The sequence below is a fragment of the Onychomys torridus genome, chromosome 5, assembly GCF_903995425.1.
Source record: "Onychomys torridus chromosome 5, mOncTor1.1, whole genome shotgun sequence".
Classification (NCBI taxonomy): domain Eukaryota; kingdom Metazoa; phylum Chordata; class Mammalia; order Rodentia; family Cricetidae; genus Onychomys; species Onychomys torridus.
Window position 1 is genome coordinate 83,355,532 of NC_050447.1, and position 27,359 is coordinate 83,382,890.

The 27,359-nt window shown below is 47.0% G+C and overlaps 1 protein-coding gene across 3 annotated transcripts in view; it reads left to right on the top strand.

Moving 5' to 3' along the window:
- Svil (supervillin) overlaps positions 1-27,070 on the top strand; it is a 205,147-nt gene extending 178,077 nt beyond the window's left edge. For all 3 annotated transcript variants that reach the window (XM_036188286.1, XM_036188287.1, XM_036188288.1), the window contains 15 exons: positions 1,321-1,457; positions 2,163-2,310; positions 2,427-2,572; positions 4,792-4,967; positions 6,394-6,538; positions 6,979-7,255; positions 12,546-12,697; positions 14,910-15,015; positions 15,855-16,062; positions 17,550-17,683; positions 19,823-19,978; positions 21,313-21,456; positions 22,443-22,567; positions 25,969-26,124; positions 26,218-27,070. In XM_036188286.1, coding sequence (XP_036044179.1) covers positions 1,321-1,457; positions 2,163-2,310; positions 2,427-2,572; positions 4,792-4,967; positions 6,394-6,538; positions 6,979-7,255; positions 12,546-12,697; positions 14,910-15,015; positions 15,855-16,062; positions 17,550-17,683; positions 19,823-19,978; positions 21,313-21,456; positions 22,443-22,567; positions 25,969-26,124; positions 26,218-26,304 — 2,297 coding nt within the window. In that variant the 3' untranslated portion in view covers positions 26,305-27,070. The remainder of the gene's footprint in view (positions 1-1,320; positions 1,458-2,162; positions 2,311-2,426; positions 2,573-4,791; positions 4,968-6,393; positions 6,539-6,978; positions 7,256-12,545; positions 12,698-14,909; positions 15,016-15,854; positions 16,063-17,549; positions 17,684-19,822; positions 19,979-21,312; positions 21,457-22,442; positions 22,568-25,968; positions 26,125-26,217) is intronic.
- The last annotated feature ends 289 nt before the right edge of the window (positions 27,071-27,359 follow it).

Sequence of the window (27,359 nt, forward strand, 5' to 3'; positions counted from 1 at the left end):
TCCATAAGGCTAGGAAGATTCTGCCCACTAGAGCTCTGAGAGTGTGTGAATGTGGACACAGGAGCTGCTGAGCGGGAGAGCCAGAGTTGGACTCAGTTCTTTACCCTTCAGAGTCTCAGCTTTTATTTCTGCTCTATTCCAATAGCCCTTAACCCAACACCACCATGCACTTTACCAAATGTGTCTGAAGTCCTTAGCATGTGTCTGCGTACCCTTCTCAGTTCTCCCTACTAGGATGAGCCATGATCCATGACAGCCAGAGTAAGGAAGCAAATCCCTGGGCAAGGAGTCACGGGAATGCAGGAGTAAATGAGCCTCACCCTAGGTCCCACTCTCCTGACCTTTTTGTCTATAATACATGAGACTTGGAAGAGCAGCAGGAAGCTAGGGCTGGGGTGGGGGGTGGGGGGGCAGCTTTACTCCTAGAGGTGACCTCTGTAGCTGGATCATCAAGAGAAGGATGGACGGAGTCGCTTCTGCCTCTACCAAGGGCTCTGGAGTATTTTCTGCAAACCCATTTCCTCATTAATGTATTTAAGAGAGAAGGGTGGAGAGATGGCTCAGTGGGTAAGAATGATTCTTATATAAACATGAGAACCTATACTTGAATCCCCAACTCCCACATAAGAACCAGGCATGGGTGTATGTGCCTGTAGCCCCAGAATTGTAGGGCAGAGACAGGCAGATCCCTAGAGCCTACTGGCCAGCCAGTCTAGGTAAAATGGAAAGTTCAGGTTCAGTCTCAAGGGAAGAAAGTGACTAGATTCTTCCCCTGATCCGCACATATCCATGCATGGGTACACACACCTGCACGCACTTGTGCACACAACACACACAGAAAACAACTGAGGGGCTCTGGTGTGGAAATCACAGAGTGCTCCAACTCAATGGATCATTTAGAAGGGGTTGAGAGTGGTACAAGTCGCTGGGAGTCACAGGGTAGGGCCTGTGTAAGGAGAGCCTGTGAGGAGGGGGCATGCCTTACCCTTCACCTGTGTGGAGAAAAGGCAGCATGAATGTGAAAGAGAGAACAGGGTGTCCCTACCACTCTAGCGAGATGGAAGGGCCTCACTGCATCCACCGATATGCTAAAATCCAAGGCTTTGAGGCCACTCCTCAGAAGCACAGAGATTTTGGGCAAGCACTCACCAGCAACATCAACTGATGTTGCTCTCATGTGGCCCGTCTTCACCTCCATGTCCTACTGGTCCTGGGAATTCAGACTGATAGAGTCTTTAGAATGGGAGGTCTGTAGCAGAGATGTGTCCATCATGGATGTCTGCCGGCATGGTGGAAAAAATCCCCGGGGCTTGTCCACAGGTAGAAGACATGTGCAGACAAGGCTGGTGGAGCCTCGAGCCTCGTCACTCAACAGTGGGGACTGCTTCCTTCTACTCTCTCCCCAGTACTGCTTCCTGTGGGTAGGAGAGTTCTCAAATGTCATCGAGAAGGCAAAGGTAGGTGTCCAAATGATAAGACGCTTCTATTACTGTGTCCTTTATACAACAATGAGGTGTTCTACTAGTTGGTCCATGCCAAGGTTCTCAGATGCCTTGTGTTTCATTCAAGCAAGAGGGGACAGGTAGTGTTCCCTTTGCCAACATCTCTGAAGAAGCTTCCGTGAGGTACTGAAGTGAAGTCTGTGAGCTGCATCTCAAATTTGAAAGCCCTGAGTCTGAGCTGACTCCTGGGTAGCCAACATATCTGTGAAGTGCCAGTGTGGCTCTTTCATGGGTGTATGTGCCCAGAATTGTAGGGCAGAGACAGACAGATTCCTAGAGCTTACCGGCCAGCCAGTCTAGGTAAAATGGCAAGTTCAGGTTCAATCTCAAGGGAAGAAAGTAACTAGAGTCTTCCTCTGACCCCCACATATCCATGCATGTGTACATACACCTGCACACACTTGGGGGAAGCCCCAGACTAGGGACAGTGTCTAAAGCCCATGAGTTAGCAGTTGAATCTCATACACTGAGCATTATTGCTCCAAAGACTTGATACATCTACTCCTCCATTGACACTTTCTCGGCTTAGACAACCAACGTCCACCACCCAATGCCCGAGTCTAGCCATGCATTCATTCTCCACTGATGGCCGAGTGTGTCCTTTTGTGCAGACCACACTGGTTTTTGCCTCCTAACTCATTGTGTCCCACTCTTTTCCAGGCTTCTGAACTTGCAACATTAATTCAGACAAAGAGGGAGCTTGGTTGTAGAGCGACATACATCCAGACCATTGAGGAAGGAATTAACACACATACTCACGCAGCCAAAGACTTCTGGAAGCTCCTGGGTGGCCAGACCAGTTACCAGTGTAAGAGCTTGCCATGTTTCAAAGTGAGGAGGCTTGAACATCCTGTCTCCTGGCCCCCTCCCTTAACTGGTCCTTTCAGGGACAACTATTTTCTAATGTCCTGTCTCACCCCAAAGCTGCCGGAGACCCAAAGGAAGACGAACTGTACGAAACAGCCATCATAGAGACGAACTGTGTCTACCGCCTGACGGACGACAAACTCGTCCCTGATGATGACTACTGGGGGAAGATTCCGAAGTGCTCCCTTCTGCAGTCCAAAGAGGTACCAACTCCAAGTGCTCAGGGCTGACCTGGGCAGGGAGTTCTGGCTGGTTCCATATCAAACACGGCACTTGCCAAAGGATTTGCTATTTCAAACCATTACCGCTATCTACAATACTAACAAAGTTCAGAAAGTTTTTCCAAAGTATCATGGATCATTTGAGGCTTTTATATTTTATATAAAATATGAATATTATCCTTATGTCTTCAGGTGTATAAAGATTAAAATAAATTTTAGTTAGTACTAAAGTTTCAGGAATAATTACTGTGAGTATATATAATTACATATAATTTACATATAGTTAATATAATTTACAGATTTGTCAAGTATTTTTTTCATGCACCACAGTAAATATTTATTAACTACATGTATTTCCAGTGTCATTAACTATTCTAATTGCTGAAAAGAAAGGGGAAGACACACAAGGTCCTTAAACTCCACTAGGTAGAAGCATATTAGGAAGAATTCAGGGCCAGCACAATGGCCCTGTGAGTAAAGGCCCTTGCTGCCAAGCCTGGAGACTTGCTCAGTTCCCAGGTCCAACACTGTAGACGGAGGGAACTAACTCCCTCGAGTTATCTCTGACTTCCTGTGTGTGCACGTGAACACACATCAAACAAATGCACAAATACATAAACAATGTTCCTTTCAGAAGTCACAGGATTTTCTTTTCTTAATTTTATTTTTATTTGCATGGGTGTATTGCTTTCATGTATGCATGTATACAACATGCATGCAGTGCCCACAGAGGCCAGGAAGGGCATGAGATTTTCTGGGATTGAGTCATCAAGTGGTACTGGGAACTGAACCTGGGTCCTCTTGAAGAGCAGTATATGCTCTTCACCACTGAGCCACCTATTCACCCCCATATTTTCATTTCTTGACCCTTCCAGCCACTCTGTATTTTGGTTAGAGAGCTTGTTCATTTACATTTCACACACATACACCAAATAAATGTAATTTTAAAACTTTTAGTAAATGCAAAGAATGTAACCCCTACAGCTTACAGGATAAGTGAAATAAGTCAGGCATGGAGAGAAAATTATTGTGTGATCTCACCTATATATAGAATCTTCCCTGAAAGGGGGGCAGGACGGGGATAGAACAAAGTCAATTCTGCAGAGACAGAAAAGAGAATAGACACTACCAAGGCCAGGCCTGGGGAATAGAAAGCACCCAGGGCAGAGGGCAGAGGGCAGGAGCACCAAGTGGGCCTAGGTATCTGATACTCAACGTGCAGCTACAGTCACTCAACTGTTGCTGCTGGAGACCCCTGCAAAATGTGGTGAGTTCAGCTGCTCTTGCCACTTGGACAACAGGGATCAGAAGTGAGCAGCAGCGTAAGGCGATAGCTGTGTCAGCTACCACACCGGAACAGCCACGTTACTACCTGTCTGTATCCCAGAGCATCCCACTGTACACTTTAGAGATACATTCGATATATAATAACATATTTTAATAATAAAGAGAGGAAAACTGTCATCCAGAGCTAGACTGAGGACATGATGTATATGAACATTTAAGTGGGGACAAAAGTCACAGAAAAAAAAGAAATAATGAGCAGTAATTTTAGGAAGAAAATGAAATGGAGCCTAGTTGAGAATTAAAACAGAGCTTTTGGTGGCACACGCCTTTAATCCTAGCACTCTGGAGGCAGAGCCAGGAGGATCTCTGTGAGTTCGAGGCCAGCCTGGTCTACAGAGTGAAATCCAGGACAGGCACCAAAACTATACAGAGAATCCCTGTCTTGAAAAACAGAGAAACAAAAACAAAAACAGAATTTTGAGTGCTGGAAATTAAGGATTTCCAGTGTCATTAACTATTGCTGAAAAGAAAGGGGAAGATACACAAGAATAGATGAATAACTCGGAGCATCTGTCTTTCATCCATTCTACAAACACTTAGCAATAAGCCCCCATTATATGAAGAGTATGACCTCTGCCCCTGAGGTCTTAGAACTGTACCCAGGAGAGACAGCAATGGCTCCTCAGCACCTGCCATGTGTGTGATAAGCTGTGTATGTTGAATGAATGAATGAATGAATGAATGAATGAATGAATGAATGAGGAAGGGGAGCAGAGAAGGGGAGAGAGGAGGAGACACAGACAAGGGAATACTTACTCTTGATTGAAAGATTTGGGTGCTGTGACTTCATCAACAGGGACCAAGCCCCGGAATCTGCCCTTGCAGTTCACACATGCTTTTTGTGTGGTTTCCAGGTCCTGGTGTTTGACTTTGGAAGTGAAGTTTACGTGTGGCATGGGAAGGAAGTCACATTGGCACAACGGAAAGTAGCATTCCAGCTGGCTAAGCACCTATGGAACGGAACCTTTGACTACGAGAATTGTGACATCAACCCGCTGGACCCTGGAGAGTGCAACCCGCTCATTCCCAGGTGCCACTGCTGCCCACGTGGGTCTTGTGCAGGCCTGCTCTTCCCACAGGCATCCATCATTCCTCCTCACACAGATGCTGTGGGTTTAGTAAATGCTTACGTGCTGTGGACCGTGGGAGGTCGCAGAACAAACCTTCCCTTACTTCTCGAAGCCTTACTAACAGAATATGAAGGTTGTAGCTTTAGGAAGGACCCCACCCCACCCTGACTTCTCAGTGCTGTTGTGATAATTAAGAGCTTCCTAGGGTCTCCATCTTAATTTTCTTAATATTTGGTTTCAATATTTAAAAGCCAGACTTGTAATCCCAACACTTGAGAAACTGAGGCACAAGGATCATTCATGAGATTATGGCCACCCTGGGCTACATGAGTCCCAGGCCAACCTGAGTTACAGAGTGAGAAAGACTCTATCTGAAAAAAAGCAAGAAAACCACAAAAATTAAGTATTATATCTGTGTATTGAAAAACCTTAAATCTTTAAGCAAATGCTCATTCATACTGTAAGAACTGGGATCTTGAAGGGCCTGGAGTACGTACTTAATAGAATAGAATAGTGCTGAGCATAGAAGCTATATTGTGGCCAATTTATACTTAAGTGTGACATGCGTGGGTGAAGGAGCACCTGACCCACTGGCTTCTGCTATCTGTGCTGCAGAACCATGGGAGGACCTTTGAAAGCATGTGCCTGCCAGGTCCAGCCTCAGGGATTGCAGCTGAAACAGAATGACTTATGTAGTAACTAACATGTCATAAAACAGTGGTTCGCAATCTTCCTAATGCTGCGACCCTTTAATACAGTTCCTCGTGTTGTGGTGACCCCAACCATAGATTATTTTTGTTGCTACTTCATAACTGTAATTTTGTAACTGTTATGAACGGGAACATACTATCTGCTTTCCCACAGTCTTAGGCAAGCCCTGTGAAAGGTTGTTCTACCCTCAAAAGGTCTCCACCTACAGGTTGAGAACAACTGTCTTAAAATCTCCCTGGGGACTCTACGGTGCAGCCAAGGTTGTGCACCCAACCCCCTTTAACACACAAGCAGCTGACACCCCCTGTTGAAATGACTGGCTGCTGGGCAGCATGGTGATCACAAGAGGAAGTAGATAGAGGAGGAAGTAGATAAGGGGGCAGGCCTTCCTCCTAGGGCTGCCCTTCACCACAAGCTACTGTGTCTCCTACTCACACTTCACTTCACAACATGTAAGAGACAGAGTTTCAAAGCTGAGGCCGAGTCTGCTTCTACACTAATCTTAGGGAGCCTGCAGAGGACAGTTGACAGAAACCACTGGGCTAGTCTCTGAAGGTCAGTGGGGGGTGAGGGAGCGTGAGCCTGGGATCCAGCCCCTTGCAATATGGTGGTTGTTGTTCCAACAGCTGACAGGGCTGCATCTGGGCCCTTTTCTTATCTGCCCCCTCCCTGCAGGAAAGGGCAAGGGCGACCCGACTGGGCCATATTTGGGAGAGTTACGGAGCACAATGAGACTATTCTGTTCAAAGAGAAATTCCTCGACTGGACAGAACTCAAGAGACCTACCGAGAAGAACTCTGGGGAAATTGTCCAACAGAAGGTACAGGGATCAAGTCCCGTCCCCCCCCCCCAGGGCAGGCCCAGTGTGGAGACCAGCAAAAATGGCAGTGATGGCAAAAAGCCTTCCGGGGTGCACTAGCGACGCAGCAAAGGGATTTCTGATTCCATCCTGACCTTCCCTGTTGTGGCAATGGTTGTGCAGGACCCCCATTCTTTCCCCTACACATAGCCTTCTCCCATGCAGTCAGATACCCTGAGATGCCATGAAAGCTGTATTTATGCCCTGTCCCATTAACAGCTAAAACAGGGTTGGGGATATAGCCCTATGGTAGAGCAATTGCCTGGCTGGCAGCCAAACCCTGAGTTGCACCCCCAGCACTACAAAAAAGAGAGGGGAAAGAAAAGCAATCCAAACTGCACAGGGTGTAGCAAAATATGTCTGCAGCAAGGGGACACCTGAACACCTCTGTTCCCTTGTAGGATGATCCTAGGTCAGACATCAAGCCCTATGATGTGACGCGCATGGTGGCCATGCCCCAGATGACAGCCAGCACCATCCTAGATGGGGTGAACGTTGGCCGTGGCTACGGCCTGGTGGAAGGGGATGACAGGAGACAGTTTGAGATTGCCACCGTCTCTGTCGATGTGTGGCATATTCTGGAATTCGACTACAGCCGACTCCCCAGGCAGAGCATCGGGCAGTTCCATGAGGGGGATGCCTATGTGGTCAAGTGGAAGTTCATGGTGAGCACCGCAGGTTAGTGAACATTCACGTTTTCTCTGTTCAGGGAGGCTGGGGATGCAAGCCCTAGAGCAGGGTACCCTGCACCATGCTGGGTGCCCTCGGCTACTTCAGAGCACTCAGGCAATCTAACCATGTGCAGGTACGGACCTGGACGGAAGTACAGTGGGATTCCTGGCAGTCTGGATAGCCAGGACACTGATGTTCACTCCCAGGAACAAACACATGCTGACACATGCCTGTTCCTCGCTCTTGCGCCACCCTTAGAAGGTTTCTGGAAAAGTCATGATTTGCCATGGTCTAGACATGTGGCCTGTGTGCTGTTTCAAGAAGTCATTGAGCACAACACAGGAAGCTCGGTTTAAACTGGTGCCTCAGCTTGGTAGTCAATGCACAATGAAAGATTTGTTGTTGTTTTGTTTTAGTAGAGGTGCTGGGGTGTAGCTCAGTGGTAGAACATTTTCCTTAGCATATTGGAAGTTCTGAGTTTTATCTTCAATAAAAATCAGTTCTTGGGGCTGGGGAGATGGCTCAGTGGATAAAGTCCCTACCACACAAGTATGAAAATCTGAGTTCAGATGCCACATTAAAGCTGAGAGTGGTGCTGTATCCCCAGCACTGGGGAGGCAGAAACAGGCAGATCCCCAGAGCTTGCTGGCCACTCAGTAGTACATCTAGTCTGTTAGAGAGACCTGTCTCTAAGAGTAAGGTGGAGAATGACAGAGACATCGGACTCTACCTCTGACTTCTTGGCATACATAGTGTCTCTCTCTCTCTCTCTCTCTCTCTCTCTCTCTCTCTCTCTCTCTCCCCTCTTCCTCCCTCCCTCCCTCCTCTGAAGCCAGGAGTACTAACTTTGTTCTGTGGATCTGCAATAATAAATATTAATTGGAATCATTTTTAATTTTTTTATTTATTTATGAGATTTGATTGTGGAGGGTGGTTGGCTTGGTTTAGTTTTTAAAATAGTGTCCCACTATGTAACCCAGTTTGGCTCAATATTTCTGCCTCAGCCTCCTAGATACTGAGGTTATTATAGGTGTATGCCTGCATGGTCCACTAGAGTCTTTTGTGCTGCAGTTGGTGAAATATTCTGCAGCAAAGCATTCAACTGGACACCTAGTACTAGAGACCCCGGGGGGGGGGGGGGCGGACTGTGAACTTGGAGCTTAATCCTTCTTCTTTGCCGAGAAGTCATCATCATTATCCACAGTGCTCTATCCTTCAATTAGAAGGCTTACAGCACAGCTCTGTGACTTTAAGACTCACTTCCCAGGCTTCCTCCAGCTCCCTGGAACCTACATACAGCTGACCACAGGACCATGGCAAGCATAGGTCTTGACCAAGAACTTTTGATTTCTTCCCTGATGTATGAAAGATGGTATGCCACCAATGGCAATTCTACATGGCCACCTGCCCGGTGCAGGCCGCTTTGTAAGGGCTGTTTAACAGCCCCTCGGGAAGTGTGTGGCTGGAACAAGAGTAGACCAAGTGTAGAGAGCGCAACAGGATGTCATGGTGTGTGGGGAGCTGATTCCCATGACCTCAGACCTGCCACCCGTGAGAAAGCAAACCTGGGCAGCCAACAAATGATTGTTGGGTAGGGTGGCTGTGAGGGTCCATGGGCTGTATGGTGGGCAGTGCTAGGTTAGATTCTGTGGAGCACCCCATGATGCTTCCCTAGGCGAGATGTTGGGGTCTCCCCATGCCCCTCTCAGTGGCTATTACTATCCTGATTTCTGAGATGAAGAACAGGGCCACCTGGCACCCCATGGCCAAAAGAGCAAAGCCACAGACTAAAGGCTGACCTGGCCTCTTCAGAGCCACCTGCGATGTGACCCTATTGTGCTGTTCACTCTGTAAGGACAGGGTTGGGTCTGACCCTCGTGTGGGATGTGAGGTACAGCAGGGCTGACTCAGGGTTGGACCCCAGTATACTCTAAAACTTCTGGGGCCTTCTAAACAAGCAGAAGCAGAAACGGGGTCTCCAAGGCTTGACAGTACTGGCATCTCCTTCTGGGCTTTCAGACAGTGTGTGTGTGTGTGTGTGTGTGTGTGTGTGTGTGTGTGTGTGTGTGTGTGTGTGTATGTGTGAGTGTGTATGTATGTGTGTGTGTGTGTGTGTGTGTGAGTGTGTGTGTGTGTGTGGGGGGGATTCTTGTCCCTTCCTTTTTAAGAGCCATCTTAGGTGCCGTCCCTTTCTTAAAGAGGCCACCGTAAAGAAGAAGAGGCCACCGGTGTCTGAACTACACAGCTGGCGTGGGAAGCCCAGAACCATGCTTAGCAGCTGTACATGCTGGGTAAAGCTGTTCAACCTCCCTGAGCCCTGGCCTTCTCTGTTAGGACGGCAGCAAGGTAGTGCCTGGCTCAGAAAACATTTGAAGCAGGGGCGTATGATGTGTTAGCATGGTGCCTGGCACCTGCCCATATTACCCTAGGGAAATTTTCAGCAGAAAGAACAAAAATCACTGTGCAGTTTGGAATGACTTGATGAACTCACCCAAAATAATGATTATCAAGAGTCACTGCAGGGAACAAACACATCCATGATGTAGAAAGGGAGCTGCATGTTTAATAAGAACAAAGGGATAGTGTAATATATCTAGTCATTTTCATACCTGGCTGCTAGTTTGGAGACAGAAGTTGAATGAATGAATGAATGAATGAATGAATGAATGAATGAATGAATGAATGTAGTGAGTCAATATGACAGTGTTCTCAGCCTTCACAGACTGTTAACTTGGAGGCCCCTGGGAAACAGTGGTGTGGGCAGGTCATCCCTCCCCATACTGAATGTCTCCCCAGTGATCATATGCCTTCCTCCCAGATGAGGGACCTCATCATCAGCTCCAGGAGCTTTTGACCAGCCAAATGACAGCTCCACCAGCCTGTTGGGGTCAGTGTCCTGCCCAGCGACTGTTTGCAGGTGCAGCCTGGTCTGTGCCCTGAAGGTCGTGAAGCTCTGTGGGTGGAGCCCCAGAGTCACTGTCAGGATGCTTTAGAGATAGTCAAGAAGTTGGATTCTGGTCCAAGGCTTGACCAGGAGCAACACTCATCCCTCAGGACTTAGTAACAACATTGCTCTTTTATGCATGTGTGTGTGCATATCCATGTGTGCCAGAGGCCATGTGGAAACCAGAAGGTGGCCTTGCCTGCTGTCCTCAGCACCATCCACCATTTTGGTTTTTGGGACATGGTCCCTCACTGGCCTAGGGCTCACCAAGTGGAAAAGGCTGGCTGGCCAGCAAGCCCCAAGGATCCACCTGTCTCCACTTCCCCTGACTAGAGCATACCACCACACAGGGCTTTTTTTTTTTCCTTAGTGGATGGAACTCAAGTCCTTCAACTGAGCTGTCTCCTTAGCCCAGAAACAGACCTAGTCTTGAAAGTTCTCTAATAGTGTGATGTATCAACACTTTAAGTTAGGAATCTCGGTTGTAATGACTATAGTTAGTATACTTACTAATAAGCATTCATATTACTAAGTTAAAAACAAATATATTAACAATAAAGTTATTCCATGTAGGACTAAGTTTGGCTATACTGAAGAAACTGTTAAGGACATTAGTCAAAATGTCTGTTTTAGGAAATATAGTGTATTTTAGGTATATATACTGATGTCTGTTTTAGAACGTTAGGGTGAAGTTTCCTGTTGACACATGAATTATATTTATACAGTAAATTTAAGGGCTAAGTCCCAGGGGTATATAAACTGTCATGATAGATTTTAACATAGCCTTCTCCAGGAACCTGAAAAAACAGAATGGCCTTCTATTCCATTGGACAGAAACTGCTGCTATCTAAATTAACTACAGGTATCTATAAATGATTCATGGACGGTTCACAGTTACACTTTGCCCACTCAATGCTGTGCAGACACAACCATTTCAGAGCCACAGTAGGTGGCCCTGAAGTCCAGGCTCCAGCAAATAGTTTGAGGAATTAATAAAACCATTTACTTTAAATGAATTAATAAAACCATTTACTTTAAATACAGGGGGGGGAGGGTATTTTGCTAAGCAAAGGGCCCTAAATCAGACAATGATGTCCTGACCTCTGAATGACTTAAGTGAGCTCTCTTCTCACCTTCAGAGCACAAAACAATGGTAATTTTATCAACAGGATCAGAGTAAAGTGGAAATGAGGTGATGCAGACCCAGTGGGAACTCCTTACCCCAGCTTTTTTTGGTTTTGTTGTTTTGAGACAGGGTCTGACTAGATAGCTCAGCCTGGTCTCCAACCCACAGTCAGTCCTCTTCGGCCTCTAGCAGCCCAGACTACAGGCATGTACCATCAGACCTCATTGAAAATCCCCTGGTTATCATGATTTGTTTTTATTTTAACTATATGTGTATGCATTTTACACACTTGGGGGTTATGTATGTATGTATGTGTTCCTGTGAGTCTGTGTCTATGCTGGTGGGCATACACGTTTGTGCCTGTGTGAGAGTGTATATTAGTCAATCACTCTTAATCACTCTGTGCCTCATTTTTTTTGAGACAAGATCCCTGGCTGGCCAAGGAGCTCCCAAGGATCTACCTGTTCCCCACACACACCAGCACTGGCCCTACAGATGTGCACTCCACTCCCAGCTTTAGTATTAATTTTTAAATAGGTTTGTGATCCCTGCAACTGCATTCTCCCTTCTTGAACCTTAATAAGTCAGTTTTCTGTTGCTGTAATAAGATCCCAAGAACAACCACTTTGTAAAGAAAAAAGGATGATTCTAGCTCTCAGCATTGGAGGTTCTAGTTCATGACTGCCAGCTGTGCTGCTTTGAGCCTGTGGTGGCACAGCACATAAGGGCAGAGAACGTTCCCCATGCATGCCAGCCCTGAGGTTACAGATGTGCTCTCTGCTCACAAAGCCCCACGCCTCCTGGCTGGGACATGAAAAGGGGGAGGTCAGGCCCCACCATTCCGTGTTAGGACTCTGTGTTTTCTCCTTTGCCTTTCGAGCTCCTGCAGCGGTTGTTAACATCATTCCTCCTTCAGCTGATCCTCTGCCAAGAGTGATAGAATGTAGGCAAGTGTGTCTGCGTGAGTCTGGTCCTGCTCTCCATCACCATTCTCTCGCTCACACACTGAGGGCCGGAGGGAATCTGCCTCTGCCTGGGATGATATGCATTTGTCTTTGGGTTCCCAGAAGAACCTTCAGTCAGCTGAGAAAAAGATGGTACCCCCTTGTGGCTCCACCACATGTGTTTATTAACATCTGGCCCTTGCAGACTCTAGGGAAGAGCGCCAGGCATTTATTTCCCTCTGGTGTCCCGGCTAACCTCACCCTCTGCCATTGTGTCTGCAGTGGGAAGCCGGCAAAAGGGAGAGCATCCGGTGAGAGTGGCTGGCAAAGAGAAATGTGTCTATTTCTTCTGGCAAGGCCGGCACTCAACCGTGAGTGAGAAGGGAACATCAGCGCTGATGACGGTGGAGCTGGATGAAGAAAGGGGGGCCCAGGTAAGCTCTGGGGAGCCACTGCTCAAGGCCCATGGTGATGCACACCTGGCCCCTGAGGACAGAATCCTCTGAAGCACTTGTGGCCTGGTTCTTCTGCAGACTCCAAACCATGCCCCACACTCCATACTACTCCTCTGCAGCTTCATCCACAATGACGAGCATGCAGGTGCTGAATCCAGTGTCCCGAAAGGTCTCCTCCGAACCCTAAAACAGGAGTTTCCCACACAACAAAGACATGCCACCCTCCCTCTTCAAAGAGAACAGGTCCAAGGCTTGCAAGCCTTCACAGGCTTCCCTTGGGTGGGTGCAGCCATGCTGGGGAACAGTTTGGGCCTGAGACCCTTAACAACCAAGTTTCCGCTCAAATGTCCCCTTCTGTTATGCGAGCCCCGCTCCCTTCTCCCTTTACTCGGCCCCTTTACCATGGCTTCGGCGTTCCCACAGCTTAAAACCTGCTGCGTTTTCTTTGCTTTTTGATCACTATTTTTCCAGTGACCAACAGAGACCCCAATTCTCAGGCGTGTGACCTCAGATCCTACACTGTGCCTGCCAGGCACTACCACCCCAATACAAGGCCTTCAAGACTTATAAGCTGTTTTTTGTTTTGTTTTGGGCAGGGGAGGGGTGTCTTCTGGCATCCGCACTGAGGATCAAATTCAGGGCATTGCGTGTGCTAGGCAGGTGCTTTAAGCCTACTGAGCTGCGTCCCTAGCAAGGCCCCAAACGTGCCTTTTTCATGTTTGGATGGTCTGTGCCCTATGTCGCATCCATTAGTGCCACTAATTTACAGCTGGCGTGAGACTACAGGCAAGTATTTTTACCGTCTTGGATGAATGATTAATTGGCAGGAACGTGAAGGATGAGAGCAGAGAAATTTTCTCTAGAAATAGAGCCATGCTCACTCAGCTTCCTGAAACTCTCAGAGCTCATTATGTCCCTAAAAATAATTTTAAGACAGAATGAATATTTCCCAGTATAGATCACATTTCAAAAGTAGACCTTAGCAACAATGGCATTGTGACTTATTCCGAACAGTAGGTGATCTCAGCTGCCTGTGAAGGAACATGTGTTAACCCTGTGTTCAGAGCACACCGAGAGTGTGAGGTTAATTTCTCTACTTTGAGTGTTTCATTTCTTCAATCCAACACATAGAAAAGCATCATAGACTCATGAAACACTGCCACAAAATGGCACTTGCCTGTGCCAAGCAGACCTAAGCTTGGTAAAGTAGCTCATGGTACAAATGCTTCTACTTTTTGGGTATCTGGATGCCCAGGACACGCAGGCTCAAAGAACATTCCTTCTGTGAGGGATGGAGTCTGCCAAAGTGAGAGAGAGTGGTGTCACTAGCTCCTGACCAGAGAACATTAGAGCAGTCAGAGAGAACCCTGTCACCCAAGAGGAGACCACTAGGATACAGTGGTGGCTTCCCATCATTATGAGAAACACCCGGGGTGATTAACTTCAAAAGAGAAATGTTTCTTTTGGTTCACAGCTTCCCTGCTATAGTTGGTTAGCCACTCTGGCCTTGGACTTGTGAGGGGGCAGCATGTCACGGTAAAAACACATGTCAGAGTGAAACTACTTGGCTCATTTCTAGAAAGCACAAGAGATGAAGAAAAAGGAGGTCCCATAACCCTCTTCAAGGATGTACCCCCAGTGACCTAAAGACTTCCCACTAGACCCCACCCATCTCTTAGCTACCAAAGCCTCCGAGTGCATGTTCTTGGAGAGCTGAGCCTTGAGGGCATGGCCCTGAGGGGCATTTAAGGCCTGGACCACTACTGATTCTACAGGAGGGCATGCCCCAGACTCACTAAGTCAGCAATTCATCCTCCTCATTACTGAGAGGTGGACCTTGCTAAACACATTTAAATCAGTCATGTCATAGTCCTACATAAAATACCATGAAAATGCCAAAGTTCATCTCTGAAGACTAGTCTATGACAGAAAGGCAGTGAGTGAGGCAAGTGGATGTGTGAGGCACCAGAGATAACATTCCTGTTTGCAAATTCCAGGAAAAAACCCATACTTGGAAATACTTTGAAAGAAAGCCTGTGCATTACACTTTTAATAATGGTTGCCTGCAGATGGCCGTGGGGATGGCGACTTTTGTGTGTCCTGTTGTCCAGAGTCCCTGAACCAGGCAAACATTGTTTCCAGGACCTTGGTGGCCCCTTCTCTGATCTGTTTTCCTTGTTTAAATTTGAAGGTCCAGGTTCTGCAGGGAAAGGAGCCCCCTTGTTTTCTCCAGTGTTTTCAGGGAGGTATGGTGGTGCACTCTGGACGAAGGGAAGAGGAAGAAGAAAATGTGCAAAGTAAGTTACTTTTGGTGTTCAAATTCAGTTTTTGTCCCTTCTCCCTGAAGGTGCTTTGATAGCAGGGTTTTAAAGGACATTTCGGGGCTGGAGAGATGGCTCAGTAGTTAAGAATGCACACTGCTCTTGCAGAAGACCCACATTCGGTTCCCAGCACCCACAGTAATTAAGCAGTTCACAGCCATCGGTAACTCCAGTTCCAGGGGTATCTGATGCCCCCTTCTGGCATCCACAAGCACTGCACTCATGAGTACACACACACACACACACACACACACACACACACACACACACACATAATTAAAATTTTTTTAAAAATTAAAAATTACTTAAAGTAAGTCTGACCTCATACGGCTGTGTCTTTCCCACTGGAAGCTGCCTAAGGCTGGCCTGCTACGGCCTGTGGGGACCCCCACCCTGCATCGCACTTCCTTCCTGATCTGCCCTTTTCTGCAGGAGGTTAGGAGAGTCGTCTTGAACTGAATTCTCAGTAACTATCCACACTCTTTATGAAAGTTAAAAACCAGTGGATTTCCTGCTATAATCTCTCCATTGGCCAGCATCCCACCACTAAATCCTTAATAGTTCTCTCTTTAGAGTTTTGATTTTATGTAAATCTTGGAAAGGTTTTTATTTTTTCTGCTTTGTGAACTGAACTTTTGGCAACCTGTCTATAACTCTGGGAGACCTCCTGCTGTCCTTGCTCAGCACATCTTCAGCCACAGGTCCTGTATGTTTTGTTGTTCCAACGTATGTTTTGACAGCACATAGGGAGCCCAAAGGGCCCCTCTTCCTGTGCCTGACTCCTCATAACCCTGTGTCCCTGCTGTCCCCTGCAGGTGAATGGAGACTGTATTGTGTGCGGGGAGAGGTGCCCATGGAAGGGAACTTGCTGGAGGTGGCCTGCCACTGCAGCAGCCTCAGGTCCAGGACTTCCATGGTTGTTCTGAACATAAACAAGGCCCTCATTTACCTGTGGCATGGATGCAAAGCTCAGGGCCACACGAAGGAGGTTGGAAGGACTGCTGCCAATAAAATCAAGGAACAGTGAGTATTGCTCCTCTGGCCAGCTCTGCACCGAAGGGATTCCTAGAGAGATGCAGCCAGGCTGAGGCAACAAGGGACGTCCCATATGCTTCAAGTGACTCCAGCAAGGGATTTTTGGAACTCCAGCCGGTGCTCTGACATAAGTCCAGGGGGCATGCATCTCCACAGAAACCTCCAATTTGCAGGCTTTTCCCGCTTTCTAAGGCTACACCTGCTTCCATAAAAGGCAACCATGAGCCACCCACTGTGTTCCTAGAAGGCCAAGGCAGGAGGGACAGGCTAGTCTAAGAGTTTAGGGCCAGTCTGGGTTATCTAGTGAGATCTCATCTGAAACAAACAAAAACATCAGCAAGGCAGATGTCCCCAATAAGCACAGTCACATTTTGGCTTCTACCCCTAGGTGCCACTTGCTCTAGAGCATTCGGCTTACAGCCTCTGCTGTTAAAGAGGGCCAGCCCATGCCAGTGCCTCGTAGGGGTCTGAGTATGTGTTTTATGGGAATGGCAGAAAGGGCAAAGCAAAAGAAGAAACTGGGGGACTATAACATGGCCCTTCTTTAGAAAGCAGGGGAGCCCCAGCTGTGCGGCAGCAGCTGGCAGTGAGTTCTCAGACCCCCCAGGTCAGCAGCCCGAGGGTATAAGCACCACTGGGGTTCTCTTCTGGGGTCTTCTTGATGGGTAAGGTCCTCAGGAGTAAGAACATAACCAGAGGGGGCTTGCCACTGTGTCTCTGCTCTCACCAGAAGTCTGGGTGGTCTCAATTCCTCAAGAACAGTTGAGTTCTTTCCTAAAAATGGAGTGTTCCACCACATATGAGCAAAGGGCAACTTGGGTCGGTTCTGTGGGCCCTGAAATGGGACAATGAGATCTGCCTTCCTCCCAGCTCCTCTCAGGTTGGTGCTGGCTAGTAAGGGCAAAGAGAAGAAAAGCAAGCAACCTTCCAGCAGGCAGACAAAGCCAGACTCTTAGAGCATCCTCCTGTGGGCAGTGCAGGTATGGGAGTTCAAAAGATGTGGTGTGAGGGATCCAGTAGCATTCATGCCCCAAGACGCTTTTCACTTGGGCCACTCAGAACAAAGCAAAATGATGACAAATTGATTCACGTATTTATTTGGCAAATGCTTCCTAAGCACCTTCTTGGTGCCAAACAAGGGATCAAGCAGTCAGCAGTGAAATAAACTCCTCTTCATCCTAATGAAGTTCTTGCAGGAGAGGACAACAAACAGGAAAATGCTGTGTGAGAGACAAACATTTGCATTGTCGTCTTTGTGACATTTTGCGTATATCTGCACATTCTTCCCCAGAGCAAACTGGACCTTCTTCCAGCACAAACGCTGATAGAATTTTTATGTGATATTTTTTCATTCATCAGTGAGAATCGCTGTTAGTTAGAGGGAGCAAAGTGACTTGTGGATTTGGTCTTGAATGACTCTGTGCTTCGGGCACTCCCCAGGCCTATGTAAACCTCCCGGCGTGTCTCCCTTGCAGATGTCCCCTGGAAGCAGGCTTGCACAGCAGCAGCAATGTGACAATACATGAGTGTGATGAAGGATCTGAGCCCCTGGGATTCTGGGACGCCCTGGGGAGGAGGGACAGGAAGGCCTATGACTGCATGCTTCAAGGTAATGGCACAGCACGGTCCATGGCATCCATCTTCTTCTGTTCCTCAATTCACTCACTAATCTTTTCACTAGAGACCTAATGAGGTCTAGCGGGATAGTTCCACCAGCAAAGTGCTTGCCTTGCAGGCATGAAGACACAAGATTTCTCACCAGAACATGTGTAAAATTGTAGGATACAGAGGTGCACCCTTAAAATCCTAGAGTTGGGGGAGAAGAACAAAAAGGCCCCTGGGCCTTGATGGCCAGTCTAATTGATGAGCTCCAAGCCAATAGTAGGCCCTGTCTCAAAGGTGGTGATGGCTTTCCTTGGGATGACACATGAGAGTGCTCAGGTTCCACATGCATGTATTCACGTATACATGTATACCACATACATACATTTATAAAGATTTTCTGAGCACATGCTGTGTGCAGCACACAGTAAATAAAAGCAAGGGGTAGGTCTCCCAGAGGACAGATGTCTTCTACAAAAGGAAGTTAAGCCACACACTGGATGTGACTCATTTTCATGCAAATTAAGTTATGTGTCATGAAGAGTGTGAGCATGGAAAAGACAGGATTTTTCCTGGCAGGAAAAGTCATCCACAGCCCCATGGGAAAACGGTATTTGCACAGTGCCTCTGAGACTGGTATAACTTGACCAGAAGAGAAGGAAAGTCTGAGAAACTAGATGAGCAGTAACATGATAAGCTGTTGGGTTTGGCCAGTATTCAGGCTAAAGGAAGCAGTGGGGACCCCAGTGAGACAGTTGTCCTGACCAGACGAAGAGAATCTTGAGCAGCAAGCCCCCCGGCCATACAGAGACAGTGAGTTCTAGGCAGCTGTGGCTGGAAGGAGAGGTTTCGAAGGCAATGGCTGGTGTCTGATGCCTACTGGGAGATGTTTTATGAGACATGAGCATGTGACAGTTACCAGCAGCTTATGAACTTGGAACCTGAAACTCAGGGAGGAACAGGAGAGGCCATCATTGAATGGTGTGACCTTGAGTGTGCCAAAGGAGGCAGGCAGAAGGAAGGATTGTGGACCCACAGCCTTCTTTCATTTGTTCTTAACCTTTTAGGGGCTCATAGGTCCCTGTGAGAAAAAGGACACACTCCTTGCAAAGGACAGAGTGAAATAGGTGTGTACAATGTAGGCACGGTTTGGGGATTTGATGTTCATGGCCTAGGAGCTCATTCATAAGCATTTATTGTCATTTTCAAGGCAGTAGATAAAAAGAGAACACACAAGACACAGGACTAGATCAGTGGGATGTCACGGGGGTCAAGAGAGGAGAAGGTAGCAATCCGGGGAAACCTGGAATGCACTAGAGGTCAGAGTGGCTGGCGGGGTGTGTGAGTGCAAGGTGGGGGACAACCCAGTCCAGAAGGTGGAAGATTTTCTGAATTTTGTAAAATTGGGATATCTTGGGGATGGGACCAAAATCTAAGCAAACAGTTTCTTTGTTTCATGCACGGACTTCAGAATGGCTGTCCCCACTCACCAGAGTGAAGCTAAGGGATGTGAACATGTGCCTTCCTGACTTTCCCTAAAATAGACATGATTATAATCATACAAACCATAAAACAAAATCTCTTCTATTAGTCATCTCTGTTGAGCAGCCAGTGTTCATCAAGTGATGTGTCTCAGCTAACCAGAATTCATGTGTTCCTGTACTTCCTATGCGTTTCTCAATAAAAAGACAACCAGGATGACTGTCTTGTAAGCCACTCTCTCCCTTTATTGCCTGGTGTCCACCTTGCTGCCACTGAGACCTTAGTGATATTAGGGCATTGCAATGTATTCCGCTCTACCTAGCCATCCTCCATATCTGGGGAGTGGATGTCCAGTATGTTCTGTATGGTACAATAGTATAGTGTAGTTGGCATACCCTTAAAAATAATTATTTATGTTTATCCATAATCAAGGTAAATTCCTAGATATGTGACTCCTATATCAACCAGTGTCCTCCAAGACATTGGGCCAACTTTCTTTCTTAACAAAACCCACAAAAAAACAGATTTCCCCATCAGAAAATGGATATAAACCAAATCCTGCCTATTTTCCACTAGTTCTTTGAGTCGTTCCATGTTTTACCGTCAGTCCATGCGGAAGCTGGTGCATATGATGTCCTCAGCCTTGTTCTCTTTTCTTTGGAAGATCCTGGAAGTTTTAACTTCGCGCCCCGCCTGTTCATCCTCAGCAGCTCCTCGGGAGACTTCTCAGCGACCGAGTTCGTGTACCCCGCGCGAGCGCCCTCTGCCGTCAGCTCCATGCCTTTCCTGCAAGAGGATCTGTACAGCGCGCCGCAGCCAGGTGAGGCCTGCAGGGGGCGTGGTTGGGTTGCGTAGCGCCCTCCCGGAAGCCTTTCTTGCCCTTTCTCTTTAAGTTCTTATCTGCCAAGTACACTGCTAGTGTAGCTGCTTAGGACATCTCCTTTTATCCACCCACCACAGAAGAAAACAAAGTCAGCCATGTAGTATTCATTGTATCAGGACCTGAACTCTGTAACTTCCTACATCCAAAGAACCAGTTGACAGTACCATGCAGCATCCCCGCCATTTGCCCAGACTTCCTCTCCGGCTTCCTGTTTGATGGTCCCTTGTGAGCTGCCCTTGCTCCACCCTTCTTGTTTCTATTTGAAACTGGGGAAAAGGGAAAGGGGCAATTCATGAGGGCCCTACAGCGCCATTATTTCTGCTTTATCCCATTGGCCAGAAGATGTCATGTGGCCACTCCAGCTGCCAACGAACCTGGGAAAGCAAGTGGCTGAGGAAAAGGACCTGGGAAAGAAAGCTCTCAGCAGAATTAAGACTGCAGACTAGATCTCCCAATTCCAAGATCAGTAGTGTTCCCAAAAGCCATGCCCTAATGCCCAAACCTATACAAAGGAAATGGGCTCTATAGGCCCTCCCACTTCCCGCCAATCAAGCCTCTGAGCTCATAGTCGGCCCACATCCTGGAGCTGCAGCCCTGTGTCTCGTTTTACCACAGTTGCCCGACCACCAGCTCAGAGCTTGGCAGATGCTTACAATCACACTGGTCAGCAGCCATGAGTATCGAAAAAAGAAAGCGACTCCCTGCCCTTGCTTTCCAGGGCTCTTGATGGATCATCAACACCCACTGGCTTTTAAAGCAATCCCAAAACACATGTCAGAAGGGACCTCAGTGCCACTGAGCTGTCGAGTTGGAGAGCATTTGCCACTTAGAGTTAGAGAGAGGTGGAGGCTGGAAGACAAGGAGGAAGAGACAGGAGGACTCTGTCTAAAATTCACTTCCCTGTAAAAGAACCATCACGGCTCAGAGCATCATGGGAGTTAAGAGCAAGGCAGATGCAAGCTCCACAGAGACCAGAGGTGGCTAACAGCGAAGTTCTAGGGACATCTGAAAGGGCTGCCAGCACTCTCTGATTGAGCTGGGAAAGGAAGGAAACAAAGAGACCTTTCTTGAGTCTCCTTCTTGTCCTGCTAGGGGCCTTCAGAGGTTAACACCAGAGGGCGGAGTGTGCAGGAACCTCTGGGGATTCATCTCTCTGAACTTTGGGCTTTGGGAACAGCTGGGAGAACAGCAAGGCTTCTACTGGGGCAGTGTGCACGGGAAGGTCTGTGAAGGAGTATACCTCATGGCCTGGTTCTGCCCTTACCTCACAGCCCTCTTCCTTGTTGACAATCACCACGAGGTGTACCTCTGGCAAGGCTGGTGGCCCACTGAGAACAAGATAACCGGCTCTGCCCGCATCCGCTGGGCCTCAGACCGGAAGAGCGCCATGGAGACGGTCCTGCAGTATTGCCGAGGTGAGGGCCCAAGGGAGGGGGCGGAGAGCCACCACAGGCCCAGCCATGGCCCTTCTGAGATGCCACCAGCCTTGAGAAGGCTCCAGCTCTGCCCCTTTAACTGCTAGAGGCTTGTCAATGTTAAGATCAATGCATTCTCTGCTGCCAGAACAAAGAGTCCATATTTCTCTCTCACAAGATGAGGCTATCCACATGGCGCATTGTGGAGTCTCCCACACTGGTGTCACGGGCACTGACACCCCTCTGTACGTGGGTGGGTGTGAGTAGCTAGGTGGCCTCCACGGCTCACCTTTCTCTTCAGGCAGCGCCTGCATTGGAGAACAAAACTGTGCTCAAACTGGCTAAAAAGCCAATACCAGCCTTTCTTTTGGTATTGTGGCCACCAATAGAAATAAAACAAAACTAAAAAAATCCCAGTAAATCCCTGGTTTCTTAACTAGCATCCACATGAAATCTGTGGCCTTTTACGTAAAGTAGACGCCAGTAACTAATGCCCTGTCTGCATGTTGACAGTTTACTGGCTTGCTTAATACACCTGAGTGTGTACAGTAATTCTTTCTGTGGAAAGCTCTTTGTGAACAACCTTTCAATGCTCACCCGCACCTGGAAGATGCTGCCATTGACTGTCACGTGCTATTGAAGCTTCTCCTGCTCAGGGGAAACCTCCACAGGCAGATGGAAGGGAAGTAGACATGCCTGGTGGGAGTTTCCAAGAGAGCCTTCTGTCCCCCTAGGGGTCCAGAAACATTTTGTCGTGTTCGGGAAGTGGGGGGGTCAGGTCGATGTCACATCTGTGTGGAAGAGATAAGCATAAGAGTCACCTTTGAGGTACAGCAGCACCATGCATTGTTATGAGTGACTCACAATCCACATTTTAAATGTGAAAGTCAGTGTTCTGGTGGAAAATGGGACCAAAAAAAAAAAAGGAAAAGTGGAGAGGAAAGGCTCCTCAGGCCCACTGACATGTGCATTCTGCATCCCTGCAGGAAAGAATCTCAAAAGGCCACCCCCCAAGTCTTACCTTATCCACGCTGGGCTAGAGCCCCTGACGTTCACCAACATGTTTCCCAGCTGGGAACACAGGGAGGACATTGCCGAGATCACAGAAATGGTGAGCTCCCCACCCCCTTTTCCAACCCTAGGCCTCCGCTGGCCTCTGCACTGGGTGGCACCACCAGAGGGAGAAGCCTCAGACTGCACTCTGGATGTGGGAACAAACTCTGGGATGTGATGACATATCCCTGTAATCCTAGCACTTGATGGCTAGCCTGTGCTTTACAGTAAGCTCTGGCCTAGCCTGGACTGTATGCCAAGACCCTGCAAATAAAGCGGGGATACCCTTTTTCCTGTTGCAGTGTGCTTCCCACACTTCCTGGACTTGGCTTAGGAGGGGAAGCCTAATGAGGAAACAGTGGCAGCCGTCTGATCATTTTCTACACATAATTTTCAGGTTTTAAATACAGGCAAAGACACAAATAAGAGCTGCTATTGTTTCTTCTGTTGGCACCCAGCCCACTGCCTCTCGAGGTGTGTGGAATGCACAGCCAAGTCCTCTCAGGTGAAGCTCTTGTGGAAGAGACAGGCTGCAATACAGGAAGGAATGTGCTCAGGTAGCTGAGGGAGAGAGCGCATTGTGACTGTCTCACGGTGTTCCTGCAACCACACAGTGTCACACAGCATTACAGGAGATGGTCCTCATCACTTTACAGGAGGGAAGGAGGGAGGGAGGGAGGGAGGCAGGGAGGCAGGGAGGAAGGAAGGAATCTGACCACAAATGTTGGTGAGGATATAGAAGAGGTACCTTTATTCATGGCTGATAGGAGTTAAGATTTCTGTGACATTATGGAAATCAGTAGGAAGTTCCTCAAAAAAAAAAAAAAAAAAAATAGATGTACTACATGACCCAACTATACCACTCTTGGGCATCTACCCAAAAAACTCTACATCTCCCACCACGTAGCTGCCTGCACATCCATGTTCACTGCTGCTCTAATCATAATAGCTAGGAAATAGAACCAGCCTAAACATCCATCAACAGGTGAATAGATGTTGAAGATGTGGTACATATACACAATGAAATAATATTCCACTGTAAAGAAAATGGAATCAGGAAAATGGATGGACTTGGACATATAGTATTAATCAGGTTAACCCAGACTCAGAAAAACAAACACATATTCTCCCTTATAACAAATCTACATACATGAAACTCTTTAGTCCATTCACTTTATTCTTCTGAGTAAGTTCTCTCTCTACGCAGCTTCTTTTATGCTCTTATACTTAGTTCCTTTCTTGCTTGATTTCTCCCTACACTTTCCTTCTCTTCTCTTTAAGCTCTACCTTAATTCTCCCATCTTAATTTTACCCTATCTAGTTCTCCCCCATCTGGCTCTTCCTCATCTTCCATCTCATTCTTCTAGTTCTTCAATCTAGTCCTCCCAAGTCTCTGAGGTTATCAGTTATGTACCCATACAAAGCAGCAATTCTCTAGCCAAGGCAAGGTCACCCAGACTTGAACTCTTACAGGATCAAAAGGAGGGACAATAAGATCCACACCAAGAGCAGTAATTATCAGCTATCATAGCAACCCTAAAGGAAGTGACTAATGGGGAATAGAATCAACTGAGGGCTAAATTTGGTTAAAAGGGAATTTATGTGCTCAAACTATATTCTTAGAAGTGGTTAGTAAAAATGTTAAGAGCCTATAGTTCACTAAATCATGGGTGAAAGTAAAACTACCTTACTTTTCTTTGACACCAAAATCTGTCCAAGTTTATCTTTGGCTGTGCCATTTTCTGGCAGGGCAGGAAAAGTACACTCGGTAGCTAGGCAACCTGAGTCACAGCTTGACATACCTGCTAAGTAAAAGTCCTTTAGTTCTGAGTTAATTGTTTAAAAGAGATCTAGAGCTAGCGCTTGGAAGAGAGGAGGGAGGGTTAAGCTTATAAGCACCTCCACCTGGCCTTCTCTAACAGATAGTCTGGATGCCATCTATCTGCGGTCTGTTCTTAGAAAGGCTGGGAGCATCTCAGATAAGATACTTTCATCCAGAGAAGGTCCTGGCCAGATGTTGCTAATGACAATAATTACAGAAAGACCTGAAATTAGAGGTCTTGCTGTGTGACTGTTGTTAGCACAGTTGGGAGATGTTATCCAGTGTCTGTAATTATATAGGGGAAATTGTGCCCAGTGATTGATCAAACACACTGTTCTAGGAATGGAAAAGCTGCAATAGCACATGAGAAATTTATAGCAGGAAATGGCTAATATTCAAAAGCCAATATCACCAAGACTCCTTAAGACCTGGCTTTATCCTCTGGGAGAGTTCTTAACTCTTTTGCCATAGTCAGCTGAATTCCTATGTCATATTTCTGCGGCTCATAGCAATCCCTAGGCAGAGCGACAGTATGTGGAGTTCACAATATGTATGGATCTCAGAGCCCACCATTGTAGCTGCCTCATGGAGCCTAAGCCCAAACAGTGGTTGCCCTTGTATTTCTGCATTCACTGTAGCTCATCAGGCTTGAGGGGTGGGGGGGTACTGCATAATGTTGAGCAAGCTCAAAATTAAAACTCATTGTGTAGTGCTCTGGTGAGGTCCGGCACTAAGCATGTTACATTTGATTTCTCACTTAATTACCAGGACAGTATATTAGTGTGCATCTTACTACTGTCCTTACTTTACCAGTGTAGGAGCTGAGGCACAAAACACTTGCCTGAAATCTCTGAGTCACCAAGAGAGTAGTGGTCCATAGGTACAGGCCAGTAGACTCAGCACAGCACCCACCTCTCCTCCAAGATTCTGCCCCATAGATGGCTGAAGTTGGCAGTAACTTGAACTCATTCAGTCACCATCCAACTGCCCAAAGGGAGGGCAGCACTTCCCAGACCCAAGTATAAGAGACCAAGATGATTTCCCCAGAAATCCCACCCCTGTGTGTGTGCGAGTGCATGTGCTTGAATGCATGCATGTGTGAGTGTGTGTGTGTGTGTGTGTGTGTGTGTGTGTGTGTGTGTGTGCATAACCCAGGGCCTTATGCATTACTCTACCTTTACCTTCTTTGTGTCTCATTGTGGATTAAGAAGTGGAACCTGGGGGAAAGGGGAAAGGGCATGACTTCTCTTTAGCTTAATTATTTTAAAATATGTTCAAACAAGTTCCACTATGTAGAAGCATCTAATGTTTTGATTTCAGATCCAATAATCTTTCTCTGCTGCTTCACTCATAGGTAAGCTAAGTCCCTAAACATTCATTCATTCATTCATCTGTTCATTCATTCATTCATTCAGAAGCAGTTCAAACACAGGGTTGATTTGAAAGTTGGCAGAGGGAGAACAGCTCTGAAGGTCAGGAGGTAATTCCTGGATATTCAGAGCCCCCCCCCCAACTCCACAGTGGAGTGATACCATGCTCCTGACCAGGCTGTGCCCATATGGTACAGAGCTGGGGGTCTGCAAGTCCCCAGAGATAGCAGGAGTCTGCTCAAATGTTCTCTTGCTCCCTCTCTCCAGGATACTGAAGTTTCCAACCAGATCACCCTGGTGGAAGATGTCCTAGCCAAGCTCTGTAAAACCATCTATCCATTGGCAGATCTGCTTGCCAGGCCACTCCCGGAGGGAGTAGACCCTCTAAAGCTTGAGATTTATCTCACAGATGAAGACTTTGAGGTGAGTGGCCCCTTGGCTGGGATGGTGATGACACACTGGTGTGAGCATCCTTTCACTCAGCCACTCACAGGGTGTCTCTCACATTTCCTCCAGTTTGCACTTGACATGACCAGAGATGAATTCAACGCACTGCCCACCTGGAAGCAAGTGAACCTGAAGAAAGCTAAGGGCCTGTTCTGAGGAAGCAATGACAGGCGCCATCAAGAGATCACTTCCGGTGCCGCTAGACCAGAAAACGGATATTTTTTTGGACTGTTATTTTTTTTCTGTCAAAGAAGAAAGTATTTTTGAATCAGAGTTTTTCCAAACCTGACCTTATTAACTCGGTGGCTTGTCTAGGAGTTAAGCATTTTGTAAATGTGTGGGAGAACTCTTGGGACGGTTTTTTTTCCATGGTTCAGGTAAACTGAGAAAGGCATCTCTTCCGTTCACTCAGCCGAATCCTGTCTCAGTGGCCACTGCGACCCTGCCCTCCTGTTCCAACTCGGCATTACCTTTTTTAAAGCAAGTCTCTTTATAAAGTGTTATTTTGATAGTTTGTGGATTCTAAATATATATATATATATATATTTATATAAGCACCGTATAAATCCAATATGTATTTAACAAAACAATATGTATTCATTCACTTTCAATTTTTTTTCCTTCGGTGTCAAAACAATATTACCAGGTAGACAGAGTCGCTTCTGTTGGGTTCAACCTGCCTGCAATCTGTCCTCCATCCCATCCCCCTCCCCCCTCCCCAGGAGTGCCTCCTTCAGCCTTCGGTCTGACTTGTGCTGAGTTCTGCTTCCGGTGCTAAAGCGAACAAAGACTTACTTCCCAGTGTGGACTCTGAAGAATCTATGCGAATCAACCTTTCTACCTTAATATCTCCCCCAAGAAATGTATAGTGCCTTGTTTTATGTACAGTTTATATACAGAAAAGTTTGCTCCGCCTTTTTTTTTTTTTTTTTTGATGCTAGTTTGGAACATTATCTACAGTTTTATTCTCAAATAGTAGAAATAAAAACATCTCAATTTCTCATACCCATTGCAAACATTACACATGTCATTTTGTGACACAGGACCCCAAAATAAAATTTCAGAATAATCACAATTCATTGATCAGTTTACATTGACTTCCAAACCTGTTCCTTTGTAGGGAAAAAAAAAAAAAAAAACATGTAGCTTCAGTCAAGTACCGATATTGTGCCTTAGGTACCAACTGCTGTAACTCTGGATTTCACACGGGG